The sequence below is a fragment of the Scyliorhinus torazame genome, chromosome 16 (assembly GCF_047496885.1).
Source record: "Scyliorhinus torazame isolate Kashiwa2021f chromosome 16, sScyTor2.1, whole genome shotgun sequence".
NCBI classification, from domain to species: Eukaryota; Metazoa; Chordata; class Chondrichthyes; order Carcharhiniformes; family Scyliorhinidae; genus Scyliorhinus; species Scyliorhinus torazame.
The window spans coordinates 61080412-61099759 of record NC_092722.1 but is presented as its reverse complement, the minus strand read 5'-3'; the positions used below and the strand labels follow the sequence as shown (position 1 = coordinate 61099759).

At 52.5% G+C, this 19348-nt stretch overlaps 1 protein-coding gene across 10 annotated transcripts in view; it reads left to right on the top strand.

The window, feature by feature from the left end:
- Positions 1 to 19348, top strand: part of tmem269 (transmembrane protein 269) — a 207519-nt gene that overhangs the window by 165557 nt on the left and 22614 nt on the right. For all 10 annotated transcript variants that reach the window (XR_011935440.1, XM_072478576.1, XM_072478574.1 and 7 more), the window contains one exon: positions 19068 to 19211. Coding sequence is in view for 9 of the 10 variants with exons in the window: in XM_072478576.1 (XP_072334677.1) it covers positions 19068 to 19211 (144 nt within the window). In the remaining variant the exon portion in view is untranslated. The remainder of the gene's footprint in view (positions 1 to 19067; positions 19212 to 19348) is intronic.

Sequence of the window (19348 nt, the reverse complement as noted above, 5' to 3'; positions counted from 1 at the left end):
AACTCTATTTCAAGGGCGTTGGAGAAAACGCATACCCCAAGGATAACCCGTTACATCATTAGTGGGGATGTTGCAATTGAATGGGGAAATCCTGCTAGCGTAAAAGCCGTTGGGCCTCTCACTGGATTCTGCACCCTTCCCACTCACCAAAAATGGGGGTGGAAAATCCCTTCATTGATTTAGGAAAAAAAATGCTTTAGATTGAAATTCCTACAACTGATCTCTTATGAAAATAAACATTTGTATTCTATAAACACTTGGAATTGTCGATAAAATTGCTCACTTAACACACCCCACTGTAATAAATGTTAGGTTGGAAAATCAGTCATGCAGCACAAATCTTATAATGATGACCCTCAGAATACTGTCAACAGTGAAACATCGGTGAGTGCAAGGCAGCCAGAACGTCGGTGCCGAGTCCAGAGTGTGGGGCAATCGGAGCTGCGGGGCCGAGTCCAGAACACTATGCAGTCGAAGCGGTGGTGCTGAAACCAGAACCCAAGGCAGCCGAAGTGGCGGGGCAGGGTCTAGAGCGCGAGGCGACCGGAGTGGTGGGGCTGAGTCTAGAGTGCGAGGCGGCGGGAGTGGCAGGAGCTGAGTGGCTGAGTCCAGAATGCGAAGTGGCAGGAGCGACGGGGCTGAGGTCAGAGCGTGAATCAACCAGAGCGGCGGGGCTGGGCCTGGAGCACAAGGCGTCCGGAGCGGCAGGGCTGAGCCCAGAACACGAGGCCGCCAAAGCGACGGTGTTGAGCCCAGAGCACAAGGCAGCCAGAGCGGTGGGGCTGGGTCCAGAGCACGAGGCAGTCGGAGCGGCGGGGCTGGGTCCAGAGCACGAGGCAATCGGCGGGGCTGGGTCCAGAGCACGAGGCAATCGGAGTGGCGGGGCTGGGTCCAGAGCATGAGGCAGTCGGAGCGGCGGGACTGGGTCCAGAGCACAAGGCAGTCAGAGCGGTGGGGCTGGGCCCAGAGCACAAGGCAGTCGGAGTGGCGGGGTTGGGTCCGGAGCACGAGGCAGCCGGAGCGGCGGGGCTGGGTCCAGAGCACGAGGCAGCCGGAGTGGCGGGGCTTCGTCCAGAGCACGAGGCAGCCGAAGCAGCGGAGCAGGGTCCAGAGCACGAGGCAGTCGGAGCTGGTGCCAGGTCCCTTAGGGAGACTGTGTCTTGCCGGCCGTAGGAGTACGCCACGTAGGCGTACTGCGGGTTTGCCTGGAGTAGCTGTACCCTCTCGACCAACGGGTCCGCCTTGTGGAGCCGCGCGTACTTGCGGAGGAGAATGGGTCCTGGAGCTGCCAGCCACGTTGGGAGCGAAACCCCGGAGGTGGACTTCCTAGGGAAGGTAAGGAGACATTCATGGGGGCTTGCATTAGTCTCAGTGCAAAGTAGCGATCAGATGGAGTGGAGGGCGTCGGGGGGACCTCCTGCCAGCGGGAGACAGTTAGATTTTTTAGACCGTATGGCCAGCAGGACGACTTTCCAGACCGTCCCGTTCTCCCTCTCCACCTGCCCATTTCCCCGGGGGTTGTAGCTGGTCGACCTGCTCAAGGCAATGTCCTTGCTGAGCAGGAATTGACGCAACTCATCACTCATAAAGGAGGATCCCCGGTCGCTGAGGACCTAAACGGGGGAACCGAACAGTGAAGATGCTATTGAGGGCTTTGATAACTGTGGCAGACGTCACATCAAGGCATGGGATGGCGAAGGGGAATCTGGAGTATTCCTCCACCACGTTAAGGAAGTACGTGTTTCGGTCGGATGAGGGGAGGGGCCCTTTGAAATCCACGCTGAGGCGTTCAAAGGGACGGGAGGCCTTCACCAGGTGCGTTCGGTCTGGCCGGTAGAAGTGCAGTTTGCACTCCGTGCAGACCTGGCAGTCTTTGGTGATCGCCCTGACTTCCGCAATGGAGTAGGGTAGGTTGCAGGCCTTTATGAAGTGAAAAAAACGGGTGACCCCTGGGTGACAGAGACCATTGTGTAGGGCCCGGAGTCAGACCTCTTGTGCGCTGGCACATGTACCTCAGGTTAGGGCATCGGGGGGCTCCTTGAGCAAAATCTCATAATTGTTGATGGAGAGCTCGATCCTCCACCTGAAGATTTTATCATTTTTGATCTTGCCCCGCTGTGTGTTATTGAACATGAAGGCAACCGACCGTTGGTCAGTGAGGAGAGTGAATCTCCTGCCGGCCAAGTAAAGCCTCCAATGCCGCACAGCTTCTACGATGGCTTGGGCCTCCTTTTCGACAGAGGAGTGCCAAATTTCGGAGGCGTGGAGGGTGCGGGAAAAGAATGCCAAGGGTCTGCCTGCCTGGTTGAGGGTGGCAGCCAGAGCGACGTCTGATGCATCGCTCTCGACTTGAAGGGGGAGGGTCTCGTCGACCGCGTGCATCGCGGCCTTGGCGATGTCGGCCTTGATATGGTTGAAGGCCTGGTGAGCCTCGGCCGTCAGGGGGAAAACTGTGGAGTGAATGAGTGGGCAAGCCTTGTCCTCATAGTTAGGGACCCACTGGGCATAGTATGAGAAGAACCCCAGGCATCGTTTGACGGTCTTGGGGCAGTGGGGGAGGGAGAGTTCCATGAGGGGGTGCATGCGGTCGGGTGAGGGCCCTAGAACTCCATTTTGCACCACAAAGCCAAGGACAGCTAAGCGGTTGGTGCTGAACAGTCACTTCTTGTTCTACGTAAGGTTCAGGAGTTTGGTGATGTGGTGAAATTTGAAAAAGTTAGCGTCGTGGTCCTGCTGGTCATGGCTGCAGATAGTGACGTTATCCAGGTACGGGAAGGTGGCCAGCAGTCCGTACCGGTCAACCATTCGGTCCATCTCCAGTTGGAAGACCGAGACCCCATTAATGACTCCGAAGGGAACCCTAAGGAAGTGGTAATGGCGGCCGTCTGCTTCGAATGCAGTGTATTGGCGGTCCGCCTTGCGGATGGGGAGCTGGTGGTAGGCAGATTTCAGGTCCACTGTAGAGAAGACCTGATACTGTGCAATCTGATTGATCCTATCAGATATGCGTGGGAAGGGGTATGCGTCGAGCTGCGTGTACCGATTGATGGTCTGACTGTAGTCAATGACCATCCTGTGTTTCTCCCCGGTCTTTACAACTACCACTTGGGCTCTCCAGGGACTGTTGCTGGCCTCGATGATGCCTTCCCGCAGTAGCCGCTGGACCTCTGACCTGATGAAGGTCCTGTCCTGGGCACTGTACCGTCTGCTCCTGGTGGCGACGGGTTTGCAATCCGGGGTGAGGTTTGCAAACAGGGAAGGTGGGTCGACCTTGAGGGTCGTGAGGCCGCATACAGTAAGGGGTGGTAGGGGCCCGCCGAATTTCCGAGTTAGACTTTGGAGGTTGCACTGAAAGTCCAGGCTGAGTAGCAAGGCAGCGCAGAGGTTGGGGAGGACATAGAGCCGGAAGTTGCTGAACTCTATGCCCTGGACGGTGAGGGTGGCGATGCAGTACCCCCAGATCTCCACGGAGTGGGATCCAGAGGCCAGGAAGATTCGTTGGGTAATGGGGTGTACCGCGAGGTAGCAGCGCCTTACCATATCGGGGTGGATGAAGCTCTCCGTGCTCCCGGAGTCGAGAAGGCAAGGTGTCTCATGGCCATCGATTTTCACCATCGGTTGAGTGGCCAGGGCTGGTCGAGCGTGATGGAGGCGAGCTGCGGCTAGTGTTGGTGGGCCCCGGGCTGGTCGGCAATGGTTGCGGGCAATGACCGGCCCGATGAGGTGCCCGGTGAGCAGGGGTCCTGAGGCGCCGTCCAAAATGGTGCCGAAGATGGCAGCGCCCATGGGGCGCACGTGCCGGGTGGCGTTAAAGATGGCGGCGCACACGGCCGCACGAGGTTCAATGGGAGGAAGATGGCGGCGCCCACGGGCCGCACGTGTTCTGGTGCGAGGAAAAAGGCGGCGCCCACGGGTCGCACGTCGGTGGTGCAGGAACAATGGGCCTGGTTACAGTGGCGATCGACCGGGCCTGGCACACCGCAGCAAAATGTCCCTTCTTCCTGCAGGCCTTGCAGATTGCGCTCCGCGCCGGGCAGTGCTGCCGGGGGTGCTTTGTCTGCCCGCAGAAATAGCACTTGTGGCCCCCGGGTTTGGCTGGATGCCGCACGGCGCAAGCTTGGGGTTGGCTGGGGGCGGTCCCCGATGTCCAGGAGGGGGGGCACCGTGCGGTCGGGAACGTACGCTTGTACATTACTGGAGGCTACCGTTAGTGAGGTTGCGAGTTTCTTGGTCGTCGCGAGGTCGAGTGTACCTCCTTCTAAGAGGCACTGGCGGATGTATGTCGACCCTATGCCCATAACAAAAGCATCCCTGATTAGGAGTTCGGTATGTTCAATGGCCGAAACTGCCTGGCAATCGCGGTTCCTTGCGAGGGCGTGCAGGGCACGCCAGAAAACTTCCAGTGACTCACCGGGGAGTTGTTGCCGCGTGGACAGGAGGTGCTTGGTGTAATGTTTGTTGATCGGCCGGGTGTAGCTCTTTCAGAAGCGCCATGGCCTCAGCGTAGTTTGGCGCGGCCCGGATAAGGGGAAAAATATCAGAGCTCAACCGTGTGTACAGGATCTGGAGTTTCTGTGCTTCTGAGGGTTGTTCTGTCGCTGATCCGATGTAGGCTTCAAAGCAAGCTAGCCAGTGGTCGAAGGCTGACGTAGTGTTGTCTGCTTGAGGGTGCAGCTGCAGGCGATCTGGCTTGATGCGTAGGTCCATCGCTGTAAAATCGCCGCTTAATAAATTGTTGCACTATCAATTACGATGAGACGAAAGTAGAGAGTAATCGAGGCTTTATTAAGCAGAGATGTGTTGCCTCCTGCAGCTGCTGCCGAAATGGCTGCAGCTCAGTGAGCACACACATTTATACTCCGCCTACTGGGCGGAGCCAGCAGGCAGGGATCTACCCCCGTACCTGTAGTACAGGAGCCTTACCGTATTACTTCTCATATACGTAATATATACAAACAGTGGTGACTACCACAGGGCAGTGATGATCTGCTTTCACAGATATCACATGAAGGAGAAGGTCTTGAACTGGGCAAAGCAGAAGCGGGAGGTGCAGTGGGCTGGTGCTAAGGTTCGCATTTATCAGGACTTGACAGTGGAACTGGCAGCTGAGGCATTTATGAAGGCAGAAGGCTTGGGGCAGAAGTGAAAAATGGGAGTATAATATATATGTAGTTTTGAATAATGTTCATTCTGTTACAGAGGTTAAGATTTTTTTTATTGCTGCTCCCTGTAGCAACGTTTTTTTCTGAAATGTGTATGTTTGATTGTTTTTCCTGGGACTGGGCGGAAGGGGAGGGAAAGCCTGGGCAGGGGCCCCCACACTAGCTAACGTAAGTCGGCTAGTGAACGGAGGTATTGTTTGTGGGGGGGGGGCAGCAGACATTGGAGCCTGGTGAGCAGGTTTCAATGGGCCTAGGAGGAATGAAAAGTTGGGGGGAGGGGGATTGAATACTGGGTGATGCTTTTTCCAGAGGAAGTGTAGAGGGGGATTCTGGGAGGGGAGGATGGGGTTCGATATCAACAGTAGATAGGGGCGGGTCAGGCTCAGCGGCCAGGGCCCGAAATTATGGTGATGGTGGATAAGAAGGGAGGGGGGTGGAGAGACCCCCTTAAAATAGTTACGTGGAACGTGATGGGGTTGGGAGGCCTGGTGAAGAGGTCGAGGGTGCTTGTGCACTTAAAAAGTTTGAAAGCTGACGTGATGCTGTAGGAGTCTCACTTGAGGGTAAAGGGGAAAGGGCTGGGTTAGTCCGGTGTTTCACTCAAATTTTGGGCACTGGGGGTGTTATGGTCCTGGTGAATAAAAGAATGAGGTTCCAAATGGAGAAAGTGGTGGCAGATCAGGTTTGTAGATACATAATAGTGACAGGGGCATTGGAGGGGAAGTTGGTGGTGTTGGTAAGCGTGCATGGTCCCAACCGGGAATGATGCAGGGTTTGTAAAGGTGTGTGGGGCCATCCCCAACTTGGATTCACATGAATCGATAGTGGGTGGAGACTGGAACTTGGTGCAGGAGCCAAAATTGGACATGTCGCGACCTTGGTTGCTTATCCAGACAGGGGGAGCGAAGGCGTTGGCTGGGCTAATGGTGGAAATGGGAGGAGTGGACCCTTGGGAGGTTTTTGCACCCGGTGGAACGGGAGTATTCTTTTTTCTCTTCAGTTCATAAAGTCTATTCGCGGATAGATTTTCTTTGTGGTGGGGAAGGTCCTGTTGGCCGGGTTCAAGTGGTTGGAATATTCGGCAATTACGATAATTGATCATGCGCCACACTAGGTGGGCATAGTGTTGGAGAAGGGAACAGTGCAGAGACCAGGTGGAGATTAGATGTGGGGCTGTTGGGGGACCGAAGGTTTTGTGATAAGATTGGAAAGTGATTAAGGAATATGTGGGGTTTAATTGTACGGGGGAGGTTTCGCAGGCGGTGGTATGGGAAGCTTTGAAAGCAGTAGTGAGGGCGGGGGGGGGAGGTGATCTCGTTTAGGGCAAAGGTGGATAAGGAGGAGAGGGTGGAGTGGCAAATATTACTAGAAGAGATGTTGGAGGTAGACAGGTGGTATGCAGAGGATGTGGATCCAGCACTGTTGAAAAAGAGGAAGGAGTTGCAGGTGAGTTTTGATGGCTATCCACAAGGAAGGCGGTGCGCCAATTGAGGCGGACGAGGGGAGCAGTCTACGAGTATGGAGAGAAGGCAGGGCGCATACTGGCAGGCCAGCTTCAGAGGTGGGCAGTGGCAAGGGAAATTGTTCAGGTTTGGGATAGGGCAGGAAAGTTGGTTGTGGCTCCGGACCAGATTAACAAGGTTTTTGAGGAGTCCTATGAGAGGTTGTATAGGTCGGAACCACCGGTGGAGGTTCGGGTTATGCAGAAATTCCTGGATGGTTTGGAATATCCAAGATTGGGAGAGAAGAATAGGGCCACATTGGAGGGAGCGATAGGGGAGCAGGAGATAAAGGATGCAATTGGGAAGATGCAATCAGGTAAGGTAGCAGGGCCGGATGGGTTTCTGGTAGAGTACTATAAGAAATTTACGGATAAGTTGGCACTGCTGATGGTGGGGATGTTTGAGGAGGCGATAGGGGAGGGTGTGTTGCCACAAACTTTTAGGCAAGCATTGATCTCCTTGTTGCTGAAGAAGATAAGGATCCGACAGTGTGGGTCGTATAGGTCCATATCACTCTTGAATATGGATGCAAAGGTACAGGTGAAGGTGTTAGCGGTAGGTTGGAAAAGTGCCTCCCGACAGTGTTTGGGAAGATCCGGGTTTGTGAGAGGGAGGCAGCTTTTTTCAAACATTAGGAGGGTACTGAATGTAGTTGCGGCACCAGCAGAGGGGAGGGAGACCGAGGTAGTGGTGGTGTTGGATGCCGAGAAGGTGTTTGACCAGATAGAGTGGAGGTATTTGATGCCGGTTTTGGAGCGGTTTGGAATTGGGCTGTGATTTGTGGAGTGGGTAAGATTTCTTTACAGGGACTTCCGATTGCGGCTATGCCTAGGTAGGTTGCACGTTCGGCACCTCCTGCCAAGAACGGACTTTTGGGCCCTTTTGAGGAGCCCCAGCGGCACTTGTACGACGGTTTCCAGTGTGGGAAGGTGATAGTAAGGTTCCCCCAGCACTGTATTGAGTGGACCAGGAGTGGAGCGATCAAAAAAAGTGGTTTTGGAGCAGCAAAGAGAGTGGGAGAGGAAAAGCAAGATGGTGGCAGGTGGAGATCAAGCAGCGTGGGCGCAGTGGTCGCGGGAGCAGCAAGAGTTCCTTAAAAACTGCTTTGCGGAGCTGAGAGCAAAAATGCTGGCGTCAATGAAGGTGTCGATCGAAAAGCTGGTGGAGACACAGAAGGCCCAAGGGGCGGCGATTCGAGAGATGCGGCAGAAGGCCTCAGAGAACGAGGACGAGATTTTGGGCCTTGCGGTGAAGGTGGAGGCGCACGAGGCGCTACACAAGAAGTGGCAGGAGAAATTTGAGGACCTGGAGAACAGGTCGTGGAGAAAGAATCTTCGGATTCTGGGTCTCCCTGAAGGAGTGGAGGGGTCCAATGCTGGGGCATATATAGTTACAATGCTCAACATGCTGATGGGCGCGGGAGCATTCCCGAGGCCCCTGGAGCTGGATGGGGCTCATCGAGTCCTGGCAAGGAGGCCTAAAGCCAACGAGCCGCCATGGGCTGTAGTGGTGAGGTTCCACCGCTTTATGGACAGAGAGTGCGTCCTGAGATGGGCGAAGAAAGAATGGAGCAGCAGGTGGGAGAATACGGAGATCCGTGTCTACCAGGACTGGAGTGCGGAGGTGGTCAAGAAGAGGGCTGGTTTTAATCGGGCCAAGGCGGTTTTCCATAGGAAGGAGGTGAAGTATGAAATGCTGCAGCCAGCGCGATTGTGGGTCATGTTTCAGGACCGTCACCACTGTTTTGAGACGCCAGATGAGGCGTGGACCTTTATTCAGACTGAAAATCTGGACATCAACTGAGGGTTTGTTGTGGGGGGGGGGTGTTTTACTGTATTTTGGGGGTGTTCTTCTGGTTTCGGGTTGGGAAGAGGGGAAATGGAAAGGGGTGAGTGGATATGATGTGGGGGCTGTGTGAGAGTGTAGGGGCAGGTCCCTGCTGATGATGGAGGGGTTGGAAGCCCAGGGTTGGGGAGCTGGGGCGAGGTCGCACAAAAAAGGAGCTGCGCCATAGGGGCGGGGCCGCCTCGGATGGAAAGCGTGGGCTTTTTCCCATGCTAAGGAAGGGAGGGGCGGGGCCTGGGGGGAAGGGTGGTGGTGGAGGAGAGCGCACATTGATCGACAGCGGGAGGCGGGGGGATTCCCACACTGGATAGGAGTGGCCGTGGTCAGCAGGAGTCAGCTGACTTAGGGGAGTGTAATGGGGGGAGCAAAATGGCTGGACGGTGATCTGGGGGTGGGGGGGTTGCTGCTGTATTGGCCAAAGGGGAGGTGGAGGTAGAAGAGGGAGTCGGGCGGAGGTCCACCACCTGGGGGATTAGAGGGTGTGGGAGGCGCGGGCACGTGGCTGGCCTAAAAAAGGGGGGTGGCTCGTGGAATGCGAGTAGCCCCCTGATCCGGCTGGTAACATGGAATGTGAGAGGCCTGAATGGGCCGGTCAAGAGGGCCAGGATGTTCGCGCACTTAAAGGGACTGAAGGCAGACGTGGTCATGCTCCAGGAGACATACTTGAAGGTGGCAGATCAGGTCAGGCTGAGAAAGGGATGGGTAGGGCAGGTCGTTCACTCGGGGCTGGATGCGAAGAATAGAGGGGTTGCGATACTGATGGGGAAGCGAGTGTTGTTTGAGACGATGAATATTGTGGCGGATAATGGAGGTCGATACGTGATGGTGAGTGGAAGGTTGCAGGGGACGCGGGTGGTACTGGTGAACGTATATGTCTCGAATTGGGATGGTGCTGGATTTATGAAACGTATGTTGGGTCGGATCCCGGATCTGGAGGCAGGGAGCTTGATAATGGGGGGGAGGACTTCAACACGGTGCTGGACCCAGCACTGGACCGTTCTAGGTCCAGGACGGGTAAGAGGCCAGCTGCGGCCAAGATGCTCGGGGGGATTTATGGATCAGATGGGGGGAGTGGATCTGTGGAGGTTTGCCAGGCCGGTGGCCAGAGAATTTTATTTTTTCTCCCACGTCCATAAAGCCTATTCCCGGATAGATTTCTTTATAATGAGTAGGGCACTAATCCCGAAAGTGGAGGGAACTGAATATTCGGCTATCGCCATCTCTGACCACGCCCCTCATTGGCTGGAGCTGGGGGAGGAGAGGGACCAGCGCCCGTTGTGGCGCCTCGATGTGGGACTGTTGGCAGATGAGGTTTGCGGGCGGATCCGGGGGTGTATTCAAAGATACATGGAGGCCAACGACAATGGGGAGGTGCAGGTGGGGGTAGGCTGGGAGACTCTGAAGGCGGTGGTTAGGGGAGAGCTAATTTCCATTAGGGTTTATAGGGAGAAGAGAGAGAGAGAGGAGTGAGAGGGAGAGATTGGTGGGGGAGATATTAAGGGTGGACAGGAGCTATGCAGAGACCCCCGAGGAGGGGCTGCTTTTTTAAAAAATAATTTTTATTAAAGGTTTTCATAAAATATCAATAACAAAATGAGAAAGAAAAAAGAACCCAACAGGGGTAAGTACAAAACACAATCTAAAAAAGCAACCCCCCCCCCCCCGTACCTAAATAATAAATTAACATTAACACCCCGACTTAAGACAACAGGTGTATACACCCCCTCAGACCTTTCCAGTGTAAATAACATAAACAAAAATAAAGTAAACCCCACCCCCCGAGCTGTTGCTGCCATTGATCAATGTCTAGCGTTCTGCCAGAAAGCCTAAGAACGGTTGCCATCGCCTAAAGAACCCTTGTACCGACCCTCTCAAGGCGAATTTCACCCTCTCCAATTTAATGAACCCTGCCATATCGCTGATCCAGGATTCCACACTTGGGGGCCTCGTATCTTTCCACTGAAGGAGAATCCGGCGGCTACCAGGGACGCAAAGGCCAGAATTCCAGCCTCTTTCGTCTCCTGCACTCCCGGCTCCTCTGCCACCCCAAATATTGCGAGTCCCCAGCCCGGTTTGACCCTGGATCCTACCACCCTCAACACCGTCCTCGCTACGCCCTTCCAAAATTCCTCCAGCGCTGGGCACGCCCAGAACATATGGGTGTGATTTGCTGGGCTCCCTGAGCACCTAACACACCTGTCCTCACCCCCAAAGAACCTGCTCATCCTTGTCCCGGTCATGTGTGCCCTGTGCAGCACCTTAAACTGTATGACGCTGAGCCTCGCGCATGAAGAGGAAGAGTTCACCCTCCCTAGGGCATCTGCCCACGTCCCCTGAGGAGGGGCTGCTTAGGGAGCGACGAAACCTCCAAATGGAATTTGAGCTATTGACCACGGGAAAAGCAGAGGCGCAGTGGAGGAAAATGCAGGGGGCGGTATATGAGTATGGGGAGAAGGCGAGCCGGATGCTGGCACATCACCTTCGAAAGAGGGAGGCAGCGAGGGAGATTGGTGGAATTAGAGATAGAGGGGGGGGACTATGGTGCGGAGTGCAGTGAGAATAAACGAGGTATTTAAGGACTTCTATGGGGATCTGTGTAGGTCTTAGCCCCGGTGGGGGGGGGTGGGATGCAGCAATTCTTGGACCAACTGAGGTCCCCGAGGGTGGAAGAGGAGCAGGTGGCTGGTTTAGGGGCGCTGGAGGAGCTGGTTAAAGGATTGGGGAGCATGCAGGCGGGGAAGGCCCCGGGACCGGACGGGTTCCCAGTTGAATTTTACAGGAAGTATGTGGACCTGCTGGGCCCGCTGCTGGTGAGAACTTTTAATGAGGCGAGGGAGGGGGGGGACCCTGCCCCCGACAATGTCCCAGGAGCTGATCTCGTTGATTTTGAAGCGGGACAAGGATCCATTGCAATGTGGATCGTATAGGCCGGTTTTGCTCCTCAATATAGACGCTAAGTTGTTGGCGAAGGTTCTGGCTATGAGGATTGAGGACTGTGTCCCGGGAGTGATCCATGAGGACCAGACAGGTTTTTGAGAGGCAGGCAGTTAAACACGAATGTGCGGAGCCTCTTAAATGTGATCATGATGCCCTCGGTGGAGGGGGAAGCGAAGGTAGTGGTGGCTATGGACGCGGAGAAGGCCTTTGATTGGGTGGAGTGGGAGTATCTCTCTGAAGTGTTTGGGAGGTTTGGGTTCGGGGGAGGGTTCATAAGATGGGTCAGGCTGTTATATAGGGCCCCAGTGGCGAGTGTGGCTACGAACCGACGGAGGTCGGAGTACTTTAGGTTGTACCGCGGGACGAGGCAGGGGTGTCCCTTATCCCCCTTGTTTGCACTGGCAATTGAGCCGCTGGCATTGTCACTGAGGGAGTCTAGGAACTGGAGGGGATTGGTTCGGGGGTGGGGGAACACCGGGTGTCGTTATATGCTGATGACCTGTTGATATATGTTGCAGACCCAGTGGAGGGGATGACTGAGGTTATGCGGATCCTTAGGGAGTTTGGAGACTTCTCGGGCTATAAGCTCAACTTGGGGAAGAGTGAGCTCTTTGTGGTGCAGGCGAGGGACCAGGGAAGGGGCATTGACGAGCGACCGCTGAAGAGGGCGGAGAGGAGCTTCCGATACCTGGGGATCCAGGTAGCTGGGAGCTGGTGGGCCCTGCACAAGCTCAATTTGACACGGTTGGTGGAACAGATGGAGGAGGATTTCAAGAGATGGGATATGCTGCCACTCTCCCTGGCAGGTAGGGTGCAGTCAGTCAAAGATGACGGTCCTCCCGAGGTTCCTGTTTGTGTTCCAGTGCTTGCCTGTCCTAATCCCCAAGGCTTTTTTAAACAGGTAAGCAGGAGTATTATGGGATTCGTATGGGCGAATAGGACCCCGAGGGTGAAGAGGGTGTTTTTGGAGCGTAGCAGGGACAGGGGGGTGCTGGCGCTACCGAATCTATGTGGCTATTATTGGGCAGCTAATGTGGCGATGATCCGTAAGTAGGTAATGGAGGGACAGGGGGTGGCGTGGAAGAGGCTAGAAGTGGCGTCTTGTGTGGGTACGAGTCTGGGGGTGCTGGTGACGGCACCGTTGCCGCTTCCGCCAACAAGGTACACCACGAGTCCGGTGGTGGAGGCGACTCTGAAGATCTGGGGGCAGTGGAGGCGACATAGGGGCGAGGTGGGGGCCTCGGTCTGGTCCTCGATACGAGAGAACCACAGGTTCGTTCCGGGTAGGATGGATGGGGGGTTTCTGAGCTGGCATCAGGCAGGGATTAAAAGAATGGGGGACCGATTCATCGATGGGACTTTTGCGAGCCTAGGGGCGCTAGAGAAGAAATTTGGGTTACCTCCCGGGAATGTTTTTAGGTACATGCAAGTAAGGGCATTTGAGAGACGGCAGGTGAGGGAATTTCCGCTGCTCCCAGCACGAAGGAATCTCGACAGGGTGATTTTGGGTGTATGGGTTGGAGAAGTCAAGGTCTCGGCAATCTATCAGGAACTGCAGGAGGCGGAGGAGGCCTCGGTGGTGGGGTTAAAGGGTAAGTGGGAGGAGGAGCTGGATGAAGATCTGTAGGCTGATGTCCTGAGTAGGGTTAATTCTTCCTCCTCTTGCGCCAGGCTCCGCCTAATACAGTTCACAGTTGTCCATAGGGCGCATATGACAGGGGCGAGGATGAGTAGGTTTTTTGGGGTGGAGGACGGGTGTGTGAGGTGCTCGGGGAGGCCAGCAAATCACACCCATATGTTCGGGATGTGCCCGGCGCTGGAGGGGTTCTGGAGGGGCTTTGCGAGGACTATGTCCAAAGTGGTAAACACCCAGGTCAAGCCGAGCTGGGGGATAGCATTATTTGGGGTGTCGGACGAGCCGGGAGTGCAGGAGACGGAAGAGGCCGGTGTTCTGGCCTTTGCGTCCCTGGTAGCCCGGCGGAGGATCCTACTAATGTGGAGGGATGCGAAGCTCCCAAGCGTGGAAGCTTGGATTAACCGATATGGCAGGGTTCATCAAGCTGGAAAGGATAACGTTTGCCTTGCGAAAGTCTGTGCTGGGGTTCTCCAGGCGGTGGCAACCGTTCCTAGACTTTCTCATGGAATGTTAGGTGGAGGTCAACAGCAGAAGCAACCCAGGGAAGGGGGAGCGTTTGATTTTTCTGTTTTGTTTAGGTTAGAGTGAGGCGTTTTCCTTACTGGCGTGTGTTGATTCCCAAATTTCTTTCTCTGTCAGTCTGGCCTCAATAAAAGCTGAGATGGATTCGCACGTAAAAATAAGTTATTTATTTAGCTTGCAAGCTTAATTCATCTTACAGAAACATAAGAGACATCCAGTCTCTTACACTCCAGAAAGCGACTGAACTAAGAGACAAAAGGATCTCTGCAAAATCAATTCAAATGGTATCAAGTTTCACATACTCGACGCCCATAGGTCAGCCTATGTCCCTCCTGACCTGTTTGATCTATTCTGATTGGCTCACTTCCAATCCCTTTCTCTGGCCCCTATCAATGCAGCATCACTCTCATAGACACACCTCTTCCTGCTTTTTCCATGCGGTCTCAAATCCCTTTGTCCCTAACTGCCAGAATCAAAGTGGCTTATTTATTTCTACATTACATTAACTAGTATCTCTAAAGTAACTATTTTATATCACATTCGTCACGTGTTTATTTGTTAAATGGCGACTATTGTATTTTGTTGGAAATCTCGTGTATCATTTTTGCTTGTTTCGGGCTTTTTCTTTTTTTTTCTGTTTGGAGTGTTTTGTTGAAAATTGAATAAATATATATATATTTTTTTTAAAAGATTTCTTTACAGGGAGCCAAGGGCGAGTGTCCGCACAATAATATAAATTCTGGGTATTTTGCTCTACATCGAGGGACCAGACAGGTGTCCTATGTCCCCCTTGTTGTTTGCGCTTGCGATTGACCCTTTGGCCATCGGATTGAGAAGTTCGGGGGTGTGGGAGGGGATAGTGCGGGGGCCGGGGTGGAGCATAGGGTATCTTTATATGCAGACAACTTGCTATTGTATGTGTCAGAACCAAGTACGCCATTGGGTGGTATATTGGAGCTGCTTCGAGTATTTGGGTCTTTTTGGGGTATAAACTAAATTTGGACAAAAGCAAATATTTTGTGGTGTCCCGACCGGGGGTGGGGGTGGGGGGTTGCCATTCCGTAGGGCGGTAACCCACTTTAGATACCTGGGGGTGCAGGTGGCACGAGATTGGGGGGGTCTCCGTGGTGTAATATTACTAGTTTGGTGGGGAGGGTGAAAGCAGATTTGGCAAGATGGAATTGTCTTCCTCTATTGCTGGCAGGTCGGGTACAGGCAATTAAGATGAATGTATTGCCGCGGTTTTTGTTCATTTTTCAGTGCCAGCCGAACTTTTCACCAAAGGTGTTTTTTAAGGAAGTAGAAAAGATGATTACCTAGTTTATTTGAGGGGGGGGAAGGTGGCTAGGATTAGGAAAATGCTGTTTCAGAGAGGACGGCAGTCAGGGGGGTTGGGTCTCCCAAATTTATAGTATTGTTACTGGGTGGCGAATGCTGAGAAGGTGAGGGGTTGGGTTGGGGGAGGGGGGGGGACTTCCAGTGGGTTAGAATGGAGGAGAGTCTGTGCATGGGGCTCGGGGTTAAGGGGATTGGCAACAGCGCCGCTCCTGATGGCCCCAGGGAAATATTCAGGGAGTCTGGTGGTGGTGGCGACGTTGAAGATCTGGAGGCAGTTGCACCAGCACTTTAGGTTGTGGGCGGGGTCAAGGGAAATGTTGATTCGAGGAATCATAGATTTGAGCCAGGGAGGTGGGATGGGAATTTTCTGAGATGGGAGGAGGGTTAGGGTATTAAAGGATTTGTTTCTGGGACATCGGTTTGCAAAGTTGGAGCAGCTGGGGGAGAAATATGGGTTGGGGCAGGGGGAGATGTTTAGGTATAGGCAGGTCCGAGATTTTGCTCGGAAGGAGGTGCAGGGTTTTCCGGTAGCGCCGGCCCCCACACTGTTGGAAGAGATACTGACGACAGGGGGAATGGAGAAGGGCGTGGTGTCGGCGATTTATGGGGTTATTCTGGGAGAAGATAAGACATCACTGGATGTGATTAAGGCAAAGTGGGAGGAAGAGTTAGGGGAGGGTATGGAGGAGGGGTTGTAATGTGAGGTGCTCCGGAGGGTGAATACGTTAACTTTGTGCGCAAGATTGGGGCTGATACAGTTGAAGGTGGTGTACAGGGCGCACCTCACAAGGGTGAGGATGAGCCGACATTTTGAGGGGGTAGAGGATATTTGTGAAAGGTGTGGGGGCCCCCCGCAAATCACGCTCATATGTTTTGGTCCTGTCCAAAACTGGAGCAGATTTGGAGAGAGGTTCTAAGGGTAATCTCAAAGGTGATGTACATGAGACTCAAACCAGGTCCCCTAGAAGCCATATTTGGGGTGTTGAATCAACCGGGGTTGGAAGCGGAGGCAGATGTCTTGGTCTTCAGCTCGCTGATCGCCCGAAGGCGGGTCCTATTAGGGTGGAGGTCGACTTCTCTGCTCTGTGCCTCGGCGTGGCGGGGGTGGGGACTTGTTGGCGTTCTTATCATTCGATAAAGTGAAGTTCAAGTTGAGGGGAAGGATGGAAGGGTTCTACAACTCGTGGGCATTCTTTATCATGCATTTTCAAGAATTGGATGACATCGAACATTAGGTGGGGAGGGGATTGGAATGTATAAGTTATTGATGATTCTGTATGTGGGTTGATGATGGATTTCTGGAGCGTCATTCTTCGACCCCCCGCCGGGTCGGAGAATGGCCGTTGGCCGCCGTGAATCCCGCCCCCGCCGAAGTCTCCGGTACCGGAGATTGGCGGGAATCGGGCCGCGCCGGTTGGCGGGACCCCCCCCCCCCGCTCAATTCTCCGGCCCGAATGGGCCGAAGTCCCGCCCAGAAATTGCCTGTCCCGCCGGCGTAAATTAAACCTGGTATTTACCGGCGGGACAAGGTGGCGTGGGCGGGCTCCGGGGTCCTGGGGGGGGGCGCGGGGTGATCTGACCCCGGGGGGTGCCCCCATGGTGGCCTGGCCCGCGATCGGGGCCCACCGATCCGCGGGCGGGTCTGTGCCGTGGGGGCACTCTTTCCCTTCCGCCTCCGCCACGGCCTCCACCATGGCGGAGGCAGAAGAGACTCTCCCCACTGCGCATACGCGGGAAACTGTCAGCGCCCGCTGACGCTCCCGCGCATGCGCCGCATTTCCGCGCCAGCTGGCGGGGCAACAAACGCCATTTCCGCCAGCTGGCGGGGCGGAAATCCCTCCGGCGTCGGCCTAGCCCCTCAATGTTGGGGCTCGGCCCCCAAAGATGCGGAGCATTCCGCACCTTTGGGGCGGTGCGATGCCCGTCTGATTGGCGCCGATTTGGGCGCCAGTCGGCGGACATCGCGCTGTTGGGGGAGAATTTCGCCCCTGATTCTTTTTCATTGGTGTTCGGTATTCACAATGTTGGGAGCTGTTTGAGGGTGGGTGGGATAAGGAGATTGTTGGCCAGGGGATTGCCATTGTATTTGTTATTGTTGATTATTTGTTGAAGTAAATTTGATGAAAATGTGAAAAAGGAGGAGAATGAAAATATTTTTTTTTAAACAGTGAAACATCAAGCACTGATTTTTTTTTTTTTTAAAACGCCAGACCTTTTTTAAACTTAAAGCCTAGCAGAGTTAAATTCCTCGATAGTTTTGAAAGTTCCGATGAGCTTTTGACAGTTCTTTGACAGCTTCGGACATATTTTAGACATCTTGAACAGTTTTGTTGGGTTTATGCACTTTTTACGCAATCATATCTAATTTTAACAATCCCAAAGGGCACATGACCTATCCTAAAGGGTGCCTTACCTATCCCAAGGGGTACCTCTCCTATCAAAGGGATACCCTAGCTATCCAAACGAATCCACAAGTTTCAGATCTGCCCTACCAGGTCTAATCTGTACACTTTGGGTTTTAGACGCCTACCTCGCCAAAATCTCAGATTAATGGAGGCAGCTGTGGATTTATATGCGCAGTTGCCTCCACGACCTACAAATGTGCTATTTGGAACTTGCCCCCACTTCGCAAATATGGCAGGTTTATTGGCGAGACTTTGGAATTTGGACCTCTACCCACATTTTTGCCCAGAGTCTTTCCGTCTGTGTAAAAATTCAGACCAATGTCTCAAGAACCTAAGTGCCAACAGGGTAGAAAAATAAAAGTAGTTAAGAGGTTGAAATACAATTCCTTAATACTTATCTGTCTTTTTCATGATCTTCTGTATATTATTCCACCATTTACCAGCACTGGTTTGCCATTTCAAATTAACATTTATTTAGGTCTGGCATTGGGAATGACCGGAAGTATCTTGCAGGTCATTTCTGGCATATTAATGTTTATCAACTTTATGAGGCTGATGGAACCTGTTTTGTAACTGATTTGCACCACAGCAGCAATTTTCCAAGTTTTAATATTCAAGAGTCGAGATCTGCAACTCTTCTCCACAGGTTACCTTCAGTACTCCCCAGAGTTAATTAAGCAAAACTCTAGCATAGAGTCATTTGCACGTTACTTAGGAAATTATAAAACCAGGTTCTAATTACCTGAGTTTTGCATTGTCTCTTGAGCACTATACTTTTGCAAATTGTACATCATGAATTATTTTTACTGTGTACAGTCACAGATGATTTGATCAAAATTGCTTTGTATATATAATATTTTACACTGCAAACCATCTGACTAACTAGGTACTGTTTCAAAAACCTTCATTGTTTTAGGCAAAAAAGTTTGGTTTACACAGCATTCATATTTCATTTATGTTCCTTCAATAGTTGGGAATTATTCAAGGACATGCCATATTCACACTGTGCAGGTGCTCTCTCTCTCTCTTCTAACAGCATCAACATTACATTTAGAGCACTTTGCGGCATCTTAGGGTAAAAGGTGCTATCTAAATGCTATATAAATTTCCACTTTGTAGATTCCAAAAGCAGCAACATTTCTGCACATTATGCAGATATCTGAAAATGAAACTTTTTAACAGATGTTAAAATGGTCATCATACCCACAAAGTTTAAATCTGAAACCTTACCAAAACTCCTCATTTCAATGTTGTATTTAATCACAAAAGAACTGGGACCCAGAATAGTTAGGAGAAATGTACACTTGCCGTGCCTACAGAAGAGCTGGTTAAGGAGCAGAGAAAAACATGGGGATTTTGTTTGTGTATGTTATCTGTCAACTCTGATTAGGAGGGGGTTTTGGAGTATCCATTAAACTTCTGTTTGTCAGGAAAATTTGTTTAAAAACTTGTACCCAATTCTTTATTTCCAATTAAGGGGCAATTTAGCATGGCCAATTCACCTGCCCTGCACATCTTTGGGTTCTGGGGGTGAAACCCACGCAGACACGGGGAGAATGTGCAAACTCCACACTGAGTTCAGATTTATAGATGCTTGATTTAATTAATCATGTATATCCAGGTCTGACCGTATGTCAGTTTGCATAATGAAGCTGCCACCCTCAAATTGCTGTACTACATAACATATTATTTTACTCGTCTGATTTTCATTTAATTACAGGAGCCAAATTGGATGATTTTGCAGATTTTACAACATTTGGAATTGCAACCTCACTGTTGCTGCAGGCCCAAGGCATACTAAATGGTGTGTTTGTCATCTGCTATGCTATGGCTGTATTTGCACGCCTCTGCTTCTTTTCTAGTGGTAAGAGCTCACTTTGGTTTATAAAGAGTGATGTATTATTGTTGGCACTGAGATTGCAAGTATTTTCCTAGTTTACATTAAGTATCCTATGAGTCACATGCAGTGAAAGCAACTCGCATTGCTCTCTTAAATCTAAG